Raw genomic sequence first — 19,192 nt, forward strand, 5'->3', positions numbered from 1 at the left:
GGACAAGGCAGCCTCTGCGCCACCTGCCTTCTCCCCAGGCTTGGGTGGGGCACCCATCCCTTCTCATCCTGTCCCTGGGTGGGGCCATCTGCTCCTGGGGTTTGTAAGCTCAGACCCTCTGTTTCTGCCCTCTGGAGACCCTCCTGCCCTGAGGAGCTAAGACTCGTGTCTAAACCAAGCACTGTCCACACAGCCTGACCCTGGGGACAGTGGCCTCCAAGTGACCACCTCCCCTTGAGCCCACTTCTGAACTCCAGAACCATAGCAAGACACTCTTCCCTCTGCTCAGATAACTTTTGTTTTTATTTCTCTTCAATAATCATTCAATCAGAGAGATTGTAATTCTTGGACTATGTTCTATAGCTGTGGGTTACTGAGATCCAACTCCTACAAGTATTTTCATGGTGTTCTATTTGGAGGAAGGGTAATTAAAATACTTTGTTATACTAGAAAGTGGGACAAAAAACACAGAAACACAGCGAGAACTTTGTTTTGTCTTCTAAAAGAGTATCGATGTTTTCTCTTTGGTTTTATTGTTATGATCTGAGTAATCACACATCTCAAGTGGAGACTGGCAGAAGTATAATTTTAGGTTAGTGTTTTGTAAATATGCATCATATAAATGTGACTCTTACTGGTAAGTGGTTCACAAACACTGTGAGCAGACCCACACCTCTCTGCCCCGTGCTCCAGGGTTGTCTCCCAGGGATCCAGAAACCCTGTTTCCCCTGCTGCCACCCGCCCCCGAGCCTCCCCGTCTGGTCTTGCTGCTGTGTGGAGGTCCAGCTGCTCCACCTAAGCTGGGCCTGCCCTAGAGACGGCGACGAGAGATGCCCAGTGGACAGTCCCCTCCGTGCCTGCTGTACGGGGTGGGGACAGCCAACCCCACGCCACCTGCCGCCTCCTGGGGCCCTTCTGAGTCGTGGTCTGCTAGTGAGGCCTGGAGCAGCACTCAGTGAGTTTGGGGGCTTGTCCGCAGCTGTGGACAGGGGGCTCGCGGTCCTCTGTGGCGCAGGACCGCTCGCTGGAGTTGGCCAGAGCACGTCTTGGTTTGGTGCTCTTGTGGCCTGGTGTGTTGGCAGCCCTGGAGACCTGCCCGTGTGGACTCTGCCTCCCGGCCCTCAGCCCCAACCCTGTGGAGCCCAGAGAGGCACCTGGCCTCCCACGTCTCCTGGAAACCTTCTCCTCTGCCTCCGACCCTGAGTGATATCGGGCAGAGTTGGGGCTCCCAGAGCACGTTTTATGGGGTTTCTGTAGGTGGCACAGGCCCCTGGGTACTCCAAGGCCAGCCCGGGAACGACCTCAGAGGTCAAGCTCTCCCCACCCTTCTCTGTCCACCCCACCCTCGCTGACTGTGGCAGAGAGTTTAGAGCTCTGCGTCCTTCAAGGAAGCGAGGGGCAGTGGCCAGGGACAGGAGCTCCCGGAAACCCAGCCTGCCACGTGACCTGGTTGCCGTCCACCCCTCTACACTGCCAGCAGGTAGGACTGCGGTCAGACCTGGCCTCAGCGGTAGATGGCCACCTGTCCTTAGACCCTCAAAGCACAGTCAGGACTTGTCACCTGCCACCCTTGGGGGAGCACAGGCTCCTTCCCAAGGAGGCCAAGTGACCTGGGAGGATGGTGGCCTCCGTGGTGACACATTGCTTCTCCATCGTAACGGGGCAGCTTCTGTGTGCAGAGGGCACTGAGACTGTCCTGCTGGAGCCATCGATGGCTGAGCCGTGTGTTCTTGGCTGAGGGTGGCCCCGCCACTCCTCAGCCTCTGTGTCTTGAGTGCCCTGCAGAAAGTTCCGGCCCCGGGAGGGACTCGGGTTCTTCCTGGAGCAGAGGTGACCCTGGGTCTGGCTGAGCCTGTGGCCAGAGGCCCTGCCCTGTACTCAGGCCTGTGGCCCTCAGAACAGCAGAGCTCCCGCCCTGCACTCACGTTTCACCCAGGAGGCCCGAGTCTGATGGCCACCGCTGACCTTTCTGGGTCCCCCAAAATGGCAGGGAGCTGATCTCAGTCCAGCCAGGCTGGGACAGTGGAGGCTTCTCCTGCCTGAGACTTTGAATTCCGGTTCTTTTTTGTTGTTCTACTGAGGATTGAACTTAGGGACCACTGAGCTCCATCTTCAGCTCTTTTTATTTTTATTTATTTATTTATTTTTGAGACAGGGTCTTGCTAAGTTGCTTAGGGCCTCAAAGTGGCCAAGGCTGGCCTCAAACTTGCAACCCCCCTATCTCAGCCTCTGAGTCATTGGGATTACAGGTGTGCACCATCCCTCCTGGCTGGCTAGAAGCTCCGGTTCTGGCCTCATTTCCCTGGAGACCTGAAGTGGACTCTGTCAGATGCCCCACGTGGGGTGGGACAGGTCGGGCATCTAGTGTAAAGAGGGTGAGTGTGGTACAGTCCGTGTTTGAGGGGCCCTGGCAAAGTCCGCATCATGTCTATTGCCACCCCAAGGGCTGCTCAGGGCCTGACACTCTAGCTGCATGCTTGTGAGCCTGGGAGTGGAGGCCCCAGGGGCCATGGACACAAGGAGGACTCAGCCCCCAGGACCCCCTGCGGAAGCAACACAGGCTCCCTGGCGCCGGGGCCCTCAGGACCCCCTCTGCACACCTCCACCAGCACCCTAGCCACCTGATCCCTTCCGTCCTCACCTCCAGGTCGCACCCCTCTGCAGCCAGAAGCTCACCTGGCCAGGCAGAGCCGGGTCCAGTGGCTTCTCGGGGCCTGGAGACATCTGCCACCATGTCCTCGTCAGCCACCATGCCACTGAGCTTTAGGCCCCTGCAGGCGCCTGCCTTGGCAAGCGTCCTCGAGGTCACGAGACCTCCCTGCCTGCAGTCCTGCCACCTCCTCACCCACCAAGATGCAGACCTGAAGGACGGGCCCTGTTGTCCCTCGCCAGGAGCTCACCAGCCCCCGGCCAGCCCCTCGCCAGGGGCGACTGGTGTCTGTGGGCCCAGGACACAGAGCTCAGAGGTCCTGGAGGCCCACTACTGGCGCAGCCCACCTCCCCTCTCTGCTCCCCTTCGGACAGCCCCCCAGGCCTGGGCCCTTGCCCGATGAACAGCACTTCCTGGAGACACCTCCCGTGGCAGCCTGTCGGTGGCTGGCTCTTGGCCCTCGATGCCTCTCCTTGCAGCCCAGCCCAGCCCTAGGCTTAAGTGACCGGACGCTCTGCTGAGGCGCTCTGGCTCTGCCAACAAACCGCGCTCACCAGAGGGGGTCCTGGGGGCTCTGCGCCGCCACCTCAGTGCCCTCTGACCTGGTGGGAGCTGGCTGCAGGTGGCTGGGCTGAGGCAGGAGCTGGTGCTGCCCCCCGGGGCCGGTGCTGGGGTCAGGTGGGGTGGGAGCTCATGCTGCGGTGAAAAGGCTCATTTAGGCCAGAGAGTGAGGCGGAATGTCGGTGGCCAGACCCAAGGAAAGACGGCAGTCTCAGCTCAGGGCCTCCTACTGCTGCCTCTTTCTGTAGAGGGAGGGCGGCTGGGTGTACCGGGCGGCGCCCCCGGCTCCTGAACCCCCGGCTGCTTTGGCGCTCCCGGGGCAGCAGGCCCAGTTCTGAAGGAGAGCTGGAGTCTGCTCTGCACCCTTCACAGGAAAGGTTTCCTGGTGGCTGACGCAGCCCTGCTGTGCCTGCTCTGGGGACTCAGTCGGCTTGTTCTGCTAACCTGCTGCCCGCGGCTGTCCACTTAGGGTTCCACACTCGCCCTCCGTGGGGACAGCAGGAGCTAACTCCGGCCCAGCCACGGGCGACCATCTGCAGATGGCCTCTGGGGAAGCAGCGTTCCCACCGTGAAGGCCCACAGCACAGCTGGCTGTTCCCTGGCTGCTCCCGACGGCCCAGCAGAGGGGCAGGGGAACACGGGGGTGGGGGGGGCCCGCAGAGGCCCAGCTCTGCCTCCTAGGCTTTGGGTCCCAGTAGCCATCAACAGTTTTACAAAATGCCCATGACCAAGACGGCAAGCTAGAGCAGGGTGCCCCCACAGAGGTCCCTCCTGGCCCATGGGCAGGACCACTCCTTGCCGCCCACTGCGGGCACTGGCCCAGGCTCCTTCGGCCCCTGCAGGATGCCTGTCCTCTCCCCGCCCCACACGTGCTCAGACCCTGTCCTCCACACGCACTCCTCTGGTCCTCTCAGCAGATGGTGTGCCCCGCGTCCTCCTCAGCGGCACCCTGGGTCTAGCAGGTGGTACCGCAGACACGGCCGGGGACACGTGCCCTCGGGAGGACTATGGCTGGCGGCACCCCCCAGGGGACAGGCTACTGGAAGGATCGCCACTGGGTGCCCAGGGTGCGGTCAGCCCTACGGCCCTGTGTTCTCAGTTCCAGGTCCCAGAGCCGATCCTCAGCAGGCGACTCCCGGGACCTGGAGCCTCTGGAAATCTCCCTCCAACCGCGAGGCAGAGCCTCCGCCAGGCACCCTGGCAGGGAAAGGTTGAGCCTGGGTTGGGCTACACGAGTCCTACACCAGGACTGAGGTCATGAAGACGGGGACCTGGGCTTGCTGCCCTGTGGCCACAGAGACGAGGCCTCGCCTGCTGGCAGGGGACTTGGGGGCCTCCTGGAGAGAGACTCCCTTCGGGCCTGGGAGTCACCCGGAGGCCTGCTCCCACGCCGGCTGGAAGGACAGGGGTCTGAGCACACTCTGCCCTCGTAGCAAGACGCCGCCCCAGACCCTGGGAGGCCAGGCTTTAGCACTTAGTGCCAGGAAGCCAGATCTGAGGTGGGCCCAGGAGGGGTCCAGGCAATGGACCCTGAAGTCGTCCTGGCCACCACCCAAGGGGAGCAGACCCGGACCTGAGGGGCACTCCCTCAGCCTGGCCAGCAGTGCTGGGCGGTAGGCTCCTCTCCTTTCCCCTGCTTGTGCACAGCAGGACATAGGGTGGAGGCCGGGGGCCTGCTCGGTGAGTGTGTTGAATCATCTCCCAGTGGCTTGGGCCAAGGTCAGGCTGATACCAGGCACAGGCAGGCCTTGGGGGCAAGAGGCGAGGCCAAGGTCAGGCTGATACCAGGCACAGGCAGGCCTTGGGGGCAAGAGGCGAGGGCAGCCAGCTAACTGCCTTCTGCCCACGCCAGAAGCTGGCTCACCCAGTGGTCAGGGCCCTGGGGTCACCCTGCTGCCCAAGGTCAGAGGGGTTGCTCCAGGGTGAGATGGCATCCACACGGGCAGCTTTGGCTCTACATCCCCAAGCCAAGGCTGGGTTGAGGGGTGCAGCAGCTGGAGACCCCCATCCCCCAATCTCCCTGTGTGGGCAAGGAAGCCAAGGAGGGCCATGTGTCCAGCAAGACGGGACCCAGGCAGGGAGCCTGGCCACAACAGAGGCCCACACTCTCCCTCTCCGGTGCTCTCCTTCCTTCTGCTCTGGTGGTCAGAGCCCATGGGCACAGCTGGTGACTGGGGGGACAGCCCAGGCCTGTGCATGGTGGCCCTGCAGGCATCTCTCAGGACTGGGCTCTTGGAAGCTCCTGCCACCTGGCCCCTCACCTGCAGCTCTTTGCCACCCTTGGTTCCCTGAGCTGAGCCTGCAGCCTGGTCCGCCTGTCCCCCTGGACCCCCAGTCCCGGCGAGAGGCAGAACAGGGGGACTGCAGACCCCTCGGCCCCACTGGCCAGGCTGCAGACTCCCAGCCTAGGGCAAGACCCTCAGTGGACCTCCTGCCTCTTGGAAGTGTAAGTCTGGGGGTCAGGGTCAGGGAAACTGCCCACCCGGTGGGCAGGGATACATGTCCAGAGGGTGGGGTTTCTGTGAGGGCTGGGAAGGATTCTGGAGGGACCAAGGGGTATGGGGAGCTCAGCCCAAGGCAGGGTGAGGCCACGGAGTGGACGTGGTGGGCCCCATCCCAGGGAAGCTGGCGGTGCTGTTCCGGGCACAGGCAGGGCTACCTGCAGCAGGAAACGGCAGACAGGAAGGGGGGACAGTGCAGGACAGGGCCTTGCCAGCTGCCTAGCACTGTCCCTGCCCTGCTCACCTGACACTGCCCAGGACAGTGTGACCCGGCCATGCCCAGTGCAGGCATGGGGCTCGGGGAGTGTCCGAGGCAGACTGGCAGGTGGTAACAAGCTAGGGCGCCTGGGGATGGGTGCCCTGGGCCTGGGCAGCAGCTCCGGGTGCTGGTGGATGCTCTGGTGGGAGTGGCTGAGCCCCACCTCCATAAAGGGCCTCAGGACCTCGCTGCAGGCCGCACCCCACGGGCCTGGAGCCAAGGCTGCCTGAGGTCCCCTCAGAGGCTGCAGGGGGCGGTGGGAGGGAGGGGTGGGTGTCCATCAGGCAGCAAGCGCTGGGTGGCATTTGCAGGGGAGTGGGGGGCGGAGCCAGGGCCTGGCGCCTCAGGAGGGCTTCAGCATGTCCTAAGAGCCCCCAGGGCCGCCAAGCCAGAAAGACCAGGCTCAGCAGAGGGGCAGGGGCCTGGGAGGAAGAGTGGGAAGGAGGGAGACACCCAGGCCACTGCAGCCCCACCCAGGGCGAGGACTGGGTGAAAGTGACAGAGGGCCCTGCCAGCCTGCCGCAGCGGACAGCTTTGTCCCCGCCCAGGGGGTCCACAGAAGAAGGCAGGCTGTCAAGGCCCCACCCGGTGCCCCAAGGGAGTCAGCTCTAGGGTGACAGCTGTGTGTCCCTGTCCCAGGGTCCTTGGGGTTGACCCCCTCAGGAGTCATCCTCTGGCTGCTGTCCCTGTCCCTTCCCAGGATAGCAACGAAGCCACCGAGGCTCGGCAGACCTGGGTCCAGCCCTTCCACTGGCCTCCTAGAGGGCCCACAGACCAGGGTGAGGCCAGGGTCTGTCTCGGGGCTCCACGCTGGCCCCAGGTGCCCCGGCAAGCTGCCCCTCCCGGAGCCCTGAGACCTGGCCCACAGCGAGTGCCCCCTAGGTGAGGGCGAGGCTCAGAGAGTCCTGGCTCTTGTGGGCCTTGGTGCCGGCGGGCGTGGGCAGCGCGGAGGCCTCCTGGAAGTCCTTGGCCATGTAATAGTAGCAGACGGCGTCCAGGCAGCAGTTAGCATCCGAGAGCCTGCTGGTGATGAAGAGGGCCCGGCTGAAGGCCTTGCGCTCTGCACAGGAGGACAGGCCCATGGCCACCTGCACCGTCAACACCATGTGCAGCGGCAGGAAGCAGACCACAAACACCACCAGGTTGGCCCAGACCATGCGGGCAGCCCTGTGGGTGGCCTCCACCTGGCCGGCTTCGGAGGCTGGCCTCCGGGCCAGCGCAGTCACCACCTGCAGGGAGCAGGACAGCAGCACAGCCAGTGGCAGGTAGAAGCCCAGTAGTGAGAAAGTGCTGCTGCTGAAGTCGTGCCGGGCGTAGTTCCGGAAGCAGAAGCCGCCCTCCTGCAGCCCCAGGCGCCAGCGGATCACCAGGGAGCCTAGGACCAGGACCCAGAGCGCCGCACACAGCACCACAGCCTGCCGCGGGGAGCGCAGCCCTCGGGCACGCAGCGGGTGCCGCACGGCCACGTAACGGTCCACGGAGATGGCCGTGACCAGGCTGATGCTCATGTACCTGTTGGCCAGGTAGATTCCCTGCGAGAGCTGGCACAGCGGGGTGTCGGAGGTGTGCTGCAGGGAGAAGAGCACGAAGGGCAGGGAGGAGAGCAGGCAGAGGTCGGCCACGGCCAGGTTGGTCATGTAGACGCGGGTCTCCGTCCACTGCCGCATGCGGCGGCAGAACACCCAGAGCGCCAGGCCGTTGAGCAGCAGGCCCAGCACCATCAGCGTGCCCGAGTAGGTGGCAAAGACGTGCTTGAGCCCAGGGGGCCAGGAGACGGTGCTGCAAGTGCTGTTCATGGTCCTGGGGCTGCAGGAGGGACAGGAGGTCAGCGTGGGCAGAAGGAAGGACCCCAGGGAGTGAGGCCCTGCCCTACCCCATGGCCTGCTGCCCCTTGGGCAGGGATTCAGGTGAAGGTGAGTCCTGACCCATGCCCACACACCCAAAGTCACCTCAAGGACTAAACCCTGCCCGCTGTACAGGCCCAAGGTGGCAGAGACGGACAGATTCCCCTTCCCACCTCCAGAGCCCTTCCCTCCTGGGACCAGCCTGGGGCTGGGCACAGGGAGGCAGGGGGAGCTGGAGTCCACAGCCCAGCACCTAGGCCCCACCCTCCAGAACCCAAGCCCTCTAGGACTTCAGGTGCTGGACAGGAAGCCCAGGCCCACCAGTGCCAAGGTCCCACAAGGAGACACAGTGGCCCCACCTGCTGGCCTAAGGTCCCAAGTCAGGGCCCCAGAACAGGGCCAAGGCAGCATTGCTGCCACTCCTGGCACCACACTGCCCCTCCCTGGACCTGTCCGCCCCCAGCAATGGCCCCCCCAGAATGCTCCACCTCCCTATGAGTACTGACCCCCAGGCCCGAGGTCCAGAGGTCCTTCCTGGATCCCCTTGAGGCTCCAGCCCAACCCACATCTGGGGTCAGGGTGTCCACTCCTTGAACTCTGAGGGCAGCCCTGTCCCTCCCGACCTTGCTGCTCAGGGGTGGAGCCCTCCACTCCACCGTCCACTGTGGTCCCTCGCTCCCTGGCCCATGCTCTACAGGGCAGCCCAGGAGGGCCAAGCCCAGCCCCCAGGCTTAGTCCACATGGACTTGGCAGAAGTCTCATGCCCAGGAGTGGTAGTCAGCACAGTGATCGGACTCAGGTCCTTGGCCTCACCCTCCCCAGCTGGCTAGTCTCAGCTGCCCCACTGTGAGAGGCGCTGACCTTGGTGCACAGCACTGCTGTGGTCAGCCAGAAGGAATGGCCATCACCCAGAGCCCAAACCCACAGGCCACACACCTCACCTCTGCCTCCTCGCCGGGTACCAGGAAGGACCTGGGTGGGGCAGGGGCCGCCTCTGGCACCCAGTCTCCTGAGGACAGCCAGACCCAGGCTGGCCTGTCTGCTACAGGGGGAATTAGGAGCCCTCTCCACGCAGGAGAGGGAGGAGCAGCCAACCAACCCCGTGATTGCAGGCCGGTTGGCTCCCTAGAGCTGCCTGGGGCCCCCAGGGACCCTCCCAGCCCACAGTGCATTAGGGAAGCAGGCACAGATCCCACCACAGCCAGGAAGCTTCCTCCTGCTCCCTCAGCGGATCCCACGGCTACTGAAGTGTGATGGCGCATCCGCCAGCAGGTGAAGTCTGCGCCCTGCCCCCAGGTGGCTGCTGGGCCCCCCAGGGCTCTCTTCCCTCCTCCCTCCTGCCATCCCAATACTGAGGCCCACAGAGGGACGCTGAACCAGGCCAGCTCCCGGGTTCCCCAGGACCTCCTGGCCCCAACCACTGGGACGCCCCTTCCTGGCCACCTTTCTCTACGAGACACAGGCCACCCAGATGTCCTCTTCACTGTCCCCGTTCAGAGTCCCATAACATCGCAGCCGTGAGGTGGGCCCAGGCCTGTGTGGGGAGGACGCCAGGTCCGGGCCCACGCTGCTGCCTTGGCAGAGGTAGAAGCTGGCTGTGGCCGAGCCTGCCTGTGGAGGGGTGAGGGTGTGGGTCCCGGCCTGGCTGCTCTCTGATGTCCTCATGTCCACCCCGGGCTTTCATTTTCAGGTTAGCCTCAGACAGTCCAGTATTTTGTTGGGAAGCTTTTCTAAAAAAATCTAAGCACAGTCTTTAAATTTCCCATTGGCAATGATGCTCCCCTGGATCACTGGGGAGGACAGCCCCAGTTTTGCCAAGTCCCCAGGCACAGGAGGCCTGGGCGGAGCACCCACTCACAGGACTCTGGCTTCCACCCAAAGGATGGCACACCTTTGGTGCCTTCCCAACAGTCCGGGGGGTGAAGTCCTGGGGGCCCGCAGCCAGCACGTGCCTGCCCTAGCCCACCACAGAGCTGTGTCCAGAGCCCAGCGGCTCAGGGGAGCAGGTCTCCACCCTCGGGGCCCTCCCGTCTGCCTGCACACAGCAGGCTCTCGGAGAAGCTGCCACAGGCTGGGAATGGTGACTGCGGCGCTGAGACTTCCTGCCCAGGGTGGGGCTGGTGTGGGCAGGACCAGGCCCTCTCCCCCTTGATTCAGCTATGACCATCAGGGGAGGAGGTAGTGGTCGCAGAGGGAGGCCCTACCATGGCATGACCCCCTCCCAGCCCTCCCCCTGTCTGGGGGGGACCCACAGCCCCATCCTGACCCTCCTCCTGTCTGGGGGGGACCCACAGCCCCCTCCCAGCCCTCCTCCTGTCTGGGGGGAACCACGGCCCCCTCCCTGCCCTCCTCCTGTCGGGGGGGAACCACAGCCCCCTCCCGGCCCTCCTCCTGTCTGCAGGGACACCATGGCCCCCTCCCTGCCCTCCTCCTGTCTGCAGGGGACCCACGGCCCCCTCCCTGCCCTCCTCCCGTCGGGGGGGAACCACGGCCCCCTCCCGGCCCTCCTCCTGTCTGCAGGGACACCATGGCCCCCTCCCAGCCCTCCTCCTGTCTGCAGGGACACCACGGCCCCCTCCCAGCCCTCCTCCTGTCTGGGGGGACCTACAGCCCCCTCCCGGCCCTCCTCCTGTCTGCAGGGACACCACGGCCCCCTCCCAGCCCTCCTCCTGTCTGCAGGGACACCACGGCCCCCTCCCAGCCCTCCTCCTGTCTGCAGGGACACCACGGCCCCCTCCCAGCCCTCCTCCTGTCGGGGGGGAACCACGGCCCCCTCCCAGCCCTCCTCCTGTCTGGGGGGACCTACAGCCCCCTCCCAGCCCTCCTCCTGTCTGCAGGAGAGCTCACGGCCCCCTCCCGGCCCTCCTCCTGTCGGGGGGGAACCACGGCCCCCTCCCAGCCCTCCTCCTGTCTGCAGGGACACCATGGCCCCCTCCCTGCCCTCCTCCTGTCTGCAGGGAAACCACGGCCCCCTCCCTGCCCTCCTCCTGTCTGCAGGGACACCATGGCCCCCTCCCTGCCCTCCTCCTGTCTGCAGGGACACCATGGCCCCCTCCCTGCCCTCCTCCTGTCTGCAGGGACACCATGGCCCCCTCCCTGCCCTCCTCCTGTCTGCAGGGACACCACGGCCCCCTCCCTGCCCTCCTCCTGTCGGGGGGGAACCACAGCCCCCTCCCGGCCCTCCTCCTGTCTGGGGGGACCTACAGCCCCCTCCCGGCCCTCCTCCTCTCTGGGGGGACCTACAGCCCCCTCCCGGCCCTCCTCCTGTCTGCAGGGAAACCACGGCCCCCTCCCTGCCCTCCTCCTGTCGGGGGGGACCTACAGCCCCCTCCCGGCCCTCCTCCTGTCTGCAGGAGAGCTCACGGCCCCCTCCCGGCCCTCCTCCTCTCTGGGGGGACCTACAGCCCCCTCCCGGCCCTCCTCCTCTCTGGGGGGAACCACGGCCCCCTCCTAGGCCCCTGTTGCCTGGGCAGGGCACCATGGAGGCCTCAGGCCTTGTAGGTGCTGCAGAGCTGACCCGACACAGAAATGGCTCAGGGTAGAGAAGGAGCCTCCCAAAGCCTGCGGCTCAGCTGGAGGGTTCAGGGCTCAGGTGCTTCTCTGTGCCACCTTTAAATGCCATTTACTACCCTCACCACAGTTCTCAGAGTCTCAAATAAGGTAGAGGCCAAGGCCCTAAGAGACCCCTGAGTCATTCTGTACTTGCTCGCCACATGGGCACCCCACTCCATCAGAGGACAGCCCACCCGCCCAGATGCAAGCATCTCCAGCGAGCTCCTCCAAAAGCCCTTCCCTGAGGACCCCAGGCCCCATCACAGCCACACCAGGCTGAGACCCTGACACAGCCTGTCCCACCGAAGGCCTCCAGCCATGTCAGTACCGCCTGCCGCCAGTGGTGGCACCCAGCTCAGCCCTCTGATCCCGCACGGCAGAAGCCAGCACAGGGGCTGCCTGAGAAGCAGAGTGGGGGACTGGGCTGCCGTGGCCAGTCCTGGGCTGGGTGTCCTGGACACTGCAGAGCACAGAGCAGGAGTGGCAGGGGCTCTCACTGTCTCTGCCAGCCCCAGCCCGAGGTGGCAGCATGGTGGGCAGAGGACAACTGTATGGGAGGAAAGTGGGACTTTGGCCACCCATGCCCGAGACTGTTGTGGAAACAACTCTGAAAGAGCAGAACCAGCGGCAGCCCCCACCCTCGGAGGCTCCCTCGTCCCCAGCTCATGTCACTTCTGCCTGTGCCACCTCAGTGCCTGAGGTCAGAGGAGGGCTCCCCACGTCCTGTTTCCTGGCAGGGGCAGTGGGGGACGCCGGTCCAGGCTCACACCATGTGGGGGCAGCCCTACCTAGGCTCGGGGGGAGATGGGATAGGCGGGCCCAGTCCCACAGGGAGACCCAGGTCGGCTACTGCTGCCCCTGTGCAGCCCAGCCCACACCCTGGGGGGCCTGTGCCGACCCCCTGGCCCTGCAGGCCCTGGTGGGCCTTCTCTCCTGCAGCTCTCTGCACTTGGAGCTGGGCAGGGGGAGCCACCCTCCCTGCAGACCACCTCCCCAGCCCCACGCACCTCGGAGCAGGGACCTTGGCCCCACTTGGCCCCAGGCCTCTGACCACAGCTCCTCCAAGACCAGCAAGGGCTTGGACAACTTGTCCCCACACCCTGCTGCCGCCCCCACGCTACAGCCACCAGCAGAAGCCAGAGAAGGGCCTGCAGGTCCAGAGCAGTGCTCCAGCCTCCTGGTCCAGCAGGCTCCTCGCCCAGAGGCACCCAAGGAAGTCACTGGCCTGGACGTGGACCTCTTCTCCACTGTCCCTGCAGACCCAGGTCCCCAGTAGTCACTGGGGCCCCTTCCTGGTCCCCTTTGTGCATGGGGAGCCTACCTTGGCCTTGAGGCTCAGCGGGGGGGGGGGGGGTCCCTGCTCTTGCCTGAATCTTGCTTGGTTTGTCCCACCCTGACTTTGCCCATCCCAAACTCTGGCACAGGATGTGCCCTCTGGGTCAGCAGAAGGTGCTGCCAGCAGGGTCCAGTCCCCACCGTGCCACCGAGCCTGGAACCACAGGACAGGGGATTCTCCAGCTCTGCAGGTCAAGAAGCCATGTTGCCGCGTGTCTGCTGGGCACTGCCCTCCCCTTCCCAGGACCGCCCTCTGCTGGGTGAAGCCCACCCTGCACTCCTCCCCAGCAGGGCCCTGGAGAGCAGGTGGCCCTGGGAAGACCCTGAACATTGGGAGACAGACACAGGCTGGGGTTCCTGGCCACCATCCCCGCCTGCCCCCTTCCTGCCTCCCAGGCCCCCACCTGTCTCCACTTCTACCCAGGCCAGTCCCTGCAGAGCAGTCGGGGCTTCCAGTGGGCCCTTTCCTGTGCCGGCCACCTAGCGCTGCTGCCTGGGCCACCTGTGGAGGGTGGAGTTGCCTGGGCCCTTCACTCAAAAGCCCCTGATTCCTGGGGGTCCCAAAGGGCTGACTACTGCTGGGAAGTTTCCTGTTCCAGGTCAGGACAGGCCCACTATCTCCCCTGCTGGGCAGCCTCAGGCCAGTCACACCAGGCCTCTGTGGAGGACTCCATGCGAGTCCAGGGCCACTGCCCAGCTCCACGGCTCTGCAGCCCCCACTCCCAGGCAGCACCCTCACTCTGAGCCTGGCCCCCCATTTGCACCTGTGTGGCTGTGTCAAAAGAACACCTCCCTGCCCCTGCCCTGGTCCACTCTCTGAGCACAAGGGTGCCGGGCAGTCAGATGCCATCCAGACCCCCGCCCTGGAAACTGAGAGTGCCCCGTAGGAAGCTGCAGGATGGTGCCCTCCTGAGCTGCCTCAGCCCCTGGACACCTGGGTCCCTCTAGGAAACAGGGCACTGGGAGCCAGATCTGCCAAGAGTGAGGACCCAGCAGAGGACTGTAGTCGGCCTGGGCCTGCCCCGAGGGTGGGCACCTGTGACCACCTCCAGAGCCCCAGCCAGGGTGGTGCCAAGGGGCGGTGGTAGCACTGCCCCTGCCTCTCTGAAGCGCTGGTGCTGTGTGGTCCTCCCTGGTTTTGTAATGGCCCCTGTGGAATCTCGCTTCCTTCCCTGCTCAACCTGTCTCCTCCCACAGCTGCCCCTAGAGCACGGCTCGAGGTGAGTGAAAACAGGAACTGCCTTCCCAAAGCCCCGGGGCCACCTAAGCCTGCACCCTGGAGCTGACCCGTCCGGCTTTCCATCCAGATCCGTTGCCTTCATAGTTTGGGCCAAACGGCCACTGAATTCCTCCCCCTTTTCCATCTTGTCCCGTGGTTTTGGAGCCGGTCAGGATCCAGCAGGATCAGCGTTATTTTACCTCGACGGCTGTTGGCTTGGGAGCCCTTAGTGCTGCCTTGAACCACCTTGGAGTGGCCCTGCCCGGGAGACTGGGCTCAGCACCGTGGCCTCCAGGAGAGCCGGAGGGAGAGGGGCTGTGGGCCGGCTCCAGGTCTGTGTCAGCGCTTTCTGTTCCCCTCTTTGCAGAACTCGGTCTGGGAAACACCCCAGCCCTGGGGCCCTCTCCCTGCCCATGATGTCACTGTGCTGCGGGGTGGGACAGCAGCCCGGGGGCCGGGGCTGGGCGCCCTGTCCACACCCTCTGGCTCAGCTTCTCTCCTCCCCTCCACTCCTCCCTTGGCTCCTGCAGGACACGGCCCCTCACAGGAGAGCCAGGGGCACGGGGGAGGCTCCTGCACCCACCTCAGCACCCCAACTCCCGCTTCTGCTGGTCAGGGTGCCCCAGCACTCAGACCCTACCCCTTCTCTCCTCCAGGAGGGCAAAGAGGCCCCTGCCCACCCCTGGCCCCCTCCCTCCCTCCCACCCTGGACCCAACCCCTTAGAGGTGCCCTGCTCTTGGTGACGCCTCCTGACCTCTGCTGTCCATCCCCCACATCATCCCTTGGGGCCAGCTGGGCCAGCTGGGTGTTCCCCAGGCTGAGTCCCTCTCCTGGCTGGTTGTCAACCAGGCCACTCTGTCCTCCAGCCTCTGAGCTGCCTGGTGGGCCTCGCCTGAATGCCAAGGAGCCACCTGGGGAAGGCCCCCTGAGGCCCAGAAGGATGGCACCTCCTGCACGTGCTGGGCTGAGCAGGGCCCTGTGGCCACCCAGTGGTCTCTCCCCTGCTCTCTTCTTTGGGGTGGATTTGAAATTCTCCATAATTCAATGAAATTCTGCAAACAGGGGATGAGTGTGTGGAGGGTCTGGAGGACAAAGCCTCAGATGCACAGCAGACAGGTGGCCCCAGTGGGGGACAGGCAGGAGAGGCAGCAGCGGGCCACTGCAGGACCAGAAGCTACCTCACCCTGAGACTTGCCGTGTGCCAAGTCCCTTGGTGGCCACACCCAGGGCTTCCCATGTGACCTGGGATCCATTGCATGAGGGCCACCTTCATGCACTCTGTAGGCCCCAGGTGCTCCACCCTCTAAGGCCCTGGCAGAGGGGACTTGCTGCAGGAGAGGTTTGGGTGGCCGTGGCCAGGAAGGCCAAGGCCTCCTCTGCGTGGAGGTAGGGAGAAGGGGACTGAGTGGCCAGTGGCCATTTCTCTATCATCTGCCCCTGGACAGGGGTCATTCTGTGGCTTGAGACCCTTGGCCGACGGCGCCATGCTCTCTCTGTGTGATGGCAAGTTCAGCTGCCACAGGCCGGCTGCCCGCTCCCACTGGCCACCCTGGTGTGGTCGCAACACCACGCACTGGTTTTCCATTTGCACTGGCCCCAGATGGCCATGCCAGCAGGCCACAGCAAATGGCAAAGGAAGGACGTGAGGCCCCTGCCCACCCCTGGCCCACTCCCTCCCTCCCACCTTGGCACTCCCAGAAACCACTGAGCCTGCAGGTCTGGCTCAGCCTCTGCCTTGACCCGAGCACCGTGCCACCCGGGCCACCCTGTTCCAGCAGAGCCCCGTGGTCCTCTGAAGGGCTCCTGGGCCCAGGCGGGGGGACGTGCTCTGCCCTGGGCAGCTCTGGCTCCCTCTGCCCCAGCCCCAGCCGTGGGACCAGGTGCGCCCCGCAGCCCGCCGTCTCGCGGGCACCTGAGCTGACTGCAGGCGCCCAGGCCCGGCCAGCCATGAGCCTCCCCTGGCAGGCTTCCACCTCCAGAGAGCCGTGGCAGGAGGACAGGCCACCACCGGTAGCAAGAGACACTGTGGGGACTGCAGGGTCTTGAGGGGGTCCTGAGAAGATCCTGAAAGGATCCTGGGAGTTCGAGGACACACAGAGGGGGCCCAGAGGGGCAGCTAAGGACATCCTGAGGGGACACTGAGGGGGTCCTGCGGGGAGCTGAGGGGAAACAAGGGGGTCCTGAGGGGAGCTGAGGGGACCCTGAGGGGGTCCTGAGGGGAGATGGGAGGGTCCTGAGGGTGTCCTGAGGGTGAGCTGATGGGGTCCTGAGGGGGAGCCAAGGGGGTCCTGAGGGGGAGATGAGGGGGAGCTGAGGGGGTCCCGAGGGGGAGATGAGGGGGAGCTGGGGGGAGATGGGAGGGTCCTGAGGGGGAGATGAGGGGGTCCTGGGGGTATCCTGAGGGGGTCCTGGGAGGGAGATGGGGGGTCCTGAAGAGGAGCTGAGGGGGAGCTGAGGAGTCCTGAGGGGGAGATGAGGGGGAGCTGGGAGGGTCCTGAGGGGGAGCCAAGGGGGTCCTGAGGGGGAGCTGAGGGGGTCCTGGGGGTATCCTGAGGGGGTCCTGGGAGGGAGATGGGGGGAGCTGGGAGGGTCCTGAGGGGGTCCTGAGGGGGAGATGAGGGTGAGCTGAGGGGGTCCTGGGAGGGAGATGGGGGGAGCTGGGAGGGTCCTGAGGGGGAGATGAGGGGGAGCTGGGAGGGTCCTGAGGGGGAGCCAAGGGGGTCCTGAGGGGGAGCTGAGGGGGTCCTGGGGGTATCCTGAGGGGGTCCTGGGAGGGAGATGGGGGGTCCTGAAGAGGAGCTGAGGGGGAGCTGAGGAGTCCTGAGGGGGTCTTGAGGGGGAGTTGGGGGGGAGATAAGGGGGTCCTGAGGGAGTCCTGAGGGGGAGCTGAGGGGGTCCTGAGGGGGAGCTGAGGGGTCCTGAGGGGAGCTGAGGGCGTCTTTAGGGGGTCCTGAGAGGGGATCTGAGGGGGAGCTGAGGGGTCCTGAGGGAGCCAGGGGCCTGGGGTTGTGGGTACACAATGGCCTTCCCTCCCCTGGTGCCCCCTTTCCCAGGAGCCCTGTGGACTCAGCCTCCTGCAGTGAAGGCCAGGCCTCTGTCCCAAGACAGAGACAGCCTCCACCCTCTGGGGCCTCCCAGGCCTCTGGCCCTGCACAGAGTTCTATTCACCAGAGGTGTGCTGTCCCCGCCCTCGGAGGCCGCAGCTTGTAGCAGGACGGCCCCACTGAGGGCAGGTGCGGGCAGGCCGGACCCCTGACTCTGGCCCTCACCAGAGCTCACTCACCCCTGGACAGCTCCTGTGGCCGGCTCCTGTGGCCTCCCAGGCGTGGCCTCGCCTGGCTGCTGCCTGGCGGAGCTCTCCCTGCCTCCGGCTGCTCCCCACCCCCAGCCTCCTTCCTCTTTCGAGGCTGAGGCTTTCTCTGACTGGAAGGCTGGCCGCTGGGCCCCAGCCAGCCCCATCCTGGGAAGGACGCCTCCCACGGCCCTGCAACTGCCAGCCACCCACCCTGGCCACAAGGTCCTTTCCCAGGAGAGAACACCCACCCCGGGAGCCCCTCTCCAGGGCCATTCCCCTGCTCCAGAGCCTGAAGGGCCCCGCGGCCTGCTGGGCAGAAGCTCGAAGGCCAGCTCTGTCTGGCGGGGAGAGAGTGGCCGCCACTTTGCCCTGCTTCAGACAAACCGTGACCACCCAGCAGCTGAAGTCTGGGCAGCAGAAGCCCCAGCGAATCTGTGAGGGACTGGCTGCTCCTTACCAGGACAGTGGCCTCTGCCCTCGCTGGCTCCAGGCCGGCTGCCTGGGGTGGCCTGGGGTGGCGCGTCTGTCCCGTGCCAGGACTCTCAGGCAGGTGGTCCTCAACCCTTGGAAACGGTACTGGGTTCTGGCCGTCCCTCCCTGCCCGGAGCCACCAGCCCGGACACAGCCTCTGAGGCTGGGCAAGATGGGGTTGATTGACAGTCGTGGGAACCGACGGTTCACAGGAGAGGGTGTGGAGGGGCGGGGTGGGAAGACAGGCTCTCGCGGTCACAGGGTCCCTGTCACCAGGGTCCTGGCCTCTGTCCCTTGGATGGGCCCTCAGAGAGAAGCCTCCTCTGGCACTGCTCAAGGACATCTGAGGCCCTCCAAGTCCCTGCCCTACGCCCTGAGTCTAGCAGACAGTGGGGGGACAGGGCTTGCACCCCAGTGCCCGGGGTGGGGAGGGCGTCCACCTGCCACAGGCTTCCCGGGCCATGCCCAGGGCACCCAGCCAGGCGCATGCATGGAGACTGCGGCTGTGGGAGAGCCAGCGGCTGTGGGTGAGGCAGACGGCGTCCCAGGTCGGAGACTGCAAGTGGGCGGCCGGGAGGGATGGAGGCCTGGAGCCCGGGCCTGGGTTTGTGGGTCTGGCTTCGCAATCGTGTAAATATTTGTGCGATCACCAGATCCAACTAAGTCTGAAGAGGAACCGTTAGCATCCGAAGCATATGGAAGCCAAGGACCTGCACGTGGGGTGGCGAGGTAGCCCCGGCCTCCCGCAGACCAGTCCTCTGGCCACGCGCGGCCCGGCCCCCTGCAGACCACACGATCACTGTCCAGCTTTCAACGATGGTTTTCCAGGGAAGTCTAAGGCACTGTTTTGTCCCTATAGCGACGAAACCCAATGTCCCTGAAAAGACGCTGGCCACCCTGAAGCCCTTCTCAGTGAGCCTGCTGTGGACAGCAGAGCGGATTCCGGGCTGTGTGGGTGGGCAGGGCACTTGGCACTGCTGTGGGCGTGGCCTATGGGCTGAGGTGGCACCGAGGTGCTGCTGGTCCGGTCAAGAAGGAACCGTGCTTCTGGGTTTGAGTGGAAAGTGTTGGTTTGTGCTCACAATGCGTCGTATCTTCGGAGAGTGACTCGGTTCTGTCCACTAACGAGACCCACCATGTGATGGTCCGTCCTGCATCGCTGTGACAGAATCCCTGGGAAAACTCCTTACAGGAGGAGAGCGCTTGCTTGTCTCCTGTTTCGGAGGTCCTGCCATGGCTGCCCACTCCCTCGAGGCTTTGGGTCTGAGGGGAGCGTAGGTCGTGGAGGGGAGGGCGGAGGGCTCTGCTCAGGTCATGGCAGCCAGGAAGCAGTGGGTGGAGGAAGGCACGGGGACAGGATGCAGCCGCAAGGTCATGCCCCCAATAACCCACTTCCTCTAACCAGGTTCCACCCCACAGTGTCCACCTCCCAACCATGCCATCCAATTGCGACTCCATCAGTGGGCAGGTCAGGACCTTGAGGTCAGGCGCTTCCCAGGAACTG

At 64.9% G+C, this 19,192-nt stretch overlaps 1 protein-coding gene across 3 annotated transcripts; it reads right to left on the reverse strand.

Moving 5' to 3' along the window:
- Positions 1–327: 327 nt before the first annotated feature.
- Positions 328–18,143, reverse strand: Gpr35 (G protein-coupled receptor 35). 3 transcript variants are annotated; one of them, XM_058573453.1, is made up of 2 exons: positions 17,675–18,143; positions 328–7,777 (listed from the first exon to the last, which is right to left on the reverse strand). In XM_058573453.1, the coding sequence occupies exon 2, from the start codon at positions 7,765–7,767 to the stop codon at positions 6,850–6,852; it is 918 nt and encodes a 305-aa protein (XP_058429436.1). In that variant the 5' UTR covers positions 7,768–7,777; positions 17,675–18,143; the 3' UTR covers positions 328–6,849. The 3 variants fall into 3 exon arrangements, with proteins under 3 accessions (XP_058429436.1, XP_046282740.2, XP_046282741.1); XM_046426784.2 differs by lacking the exon at positions 17,675–18,143 and adding an exon at positions 17,206–17,659; XM_046426785.2 differs by lacking the exon at positions 17,675–18,143 and adding an exon at positions 14,122–14,533.
- Between the last annotated feature and the right edge of the window lie 1,049 nt (positions 18,144–19,192).

This window comes from Marmota monax, unplaced genomic scaffold, assembly GCF_021218885.2.
Source record: "Marmota monax isolate L192 unplaced genomic scaffold, Marmota_monax_Labrador192_F-V1.1 WCK01_AAM20220418_F8-fsc00298, whole genome shotgun sequence".
NCBI classification, from domain to species: domain Eukaryota; kingdom Metazoa; phylum Chordata; class Mammalia; order Rodentia; family Sciuridae; genus Marmota; species Marmota monax.

Excerpts from the sequence above, each read along its gene's own strand:
- Gpr35 (XM_046426784.2), bottom strand. The coding sequence starts at position 17,381 with ATGGGGCTGGCTGGGGCCCAGCGGCCAGCCTTCCAGTCAGAGAAAGCC. Across the intron at positions 7,778-17,205 it reads GCCACAGGAGCTGTCCAGGG|CCCCAGGACCATGAACAGCA; the intron begins GTGAGTGAGCTC and ends TCCCTCCTGCAG.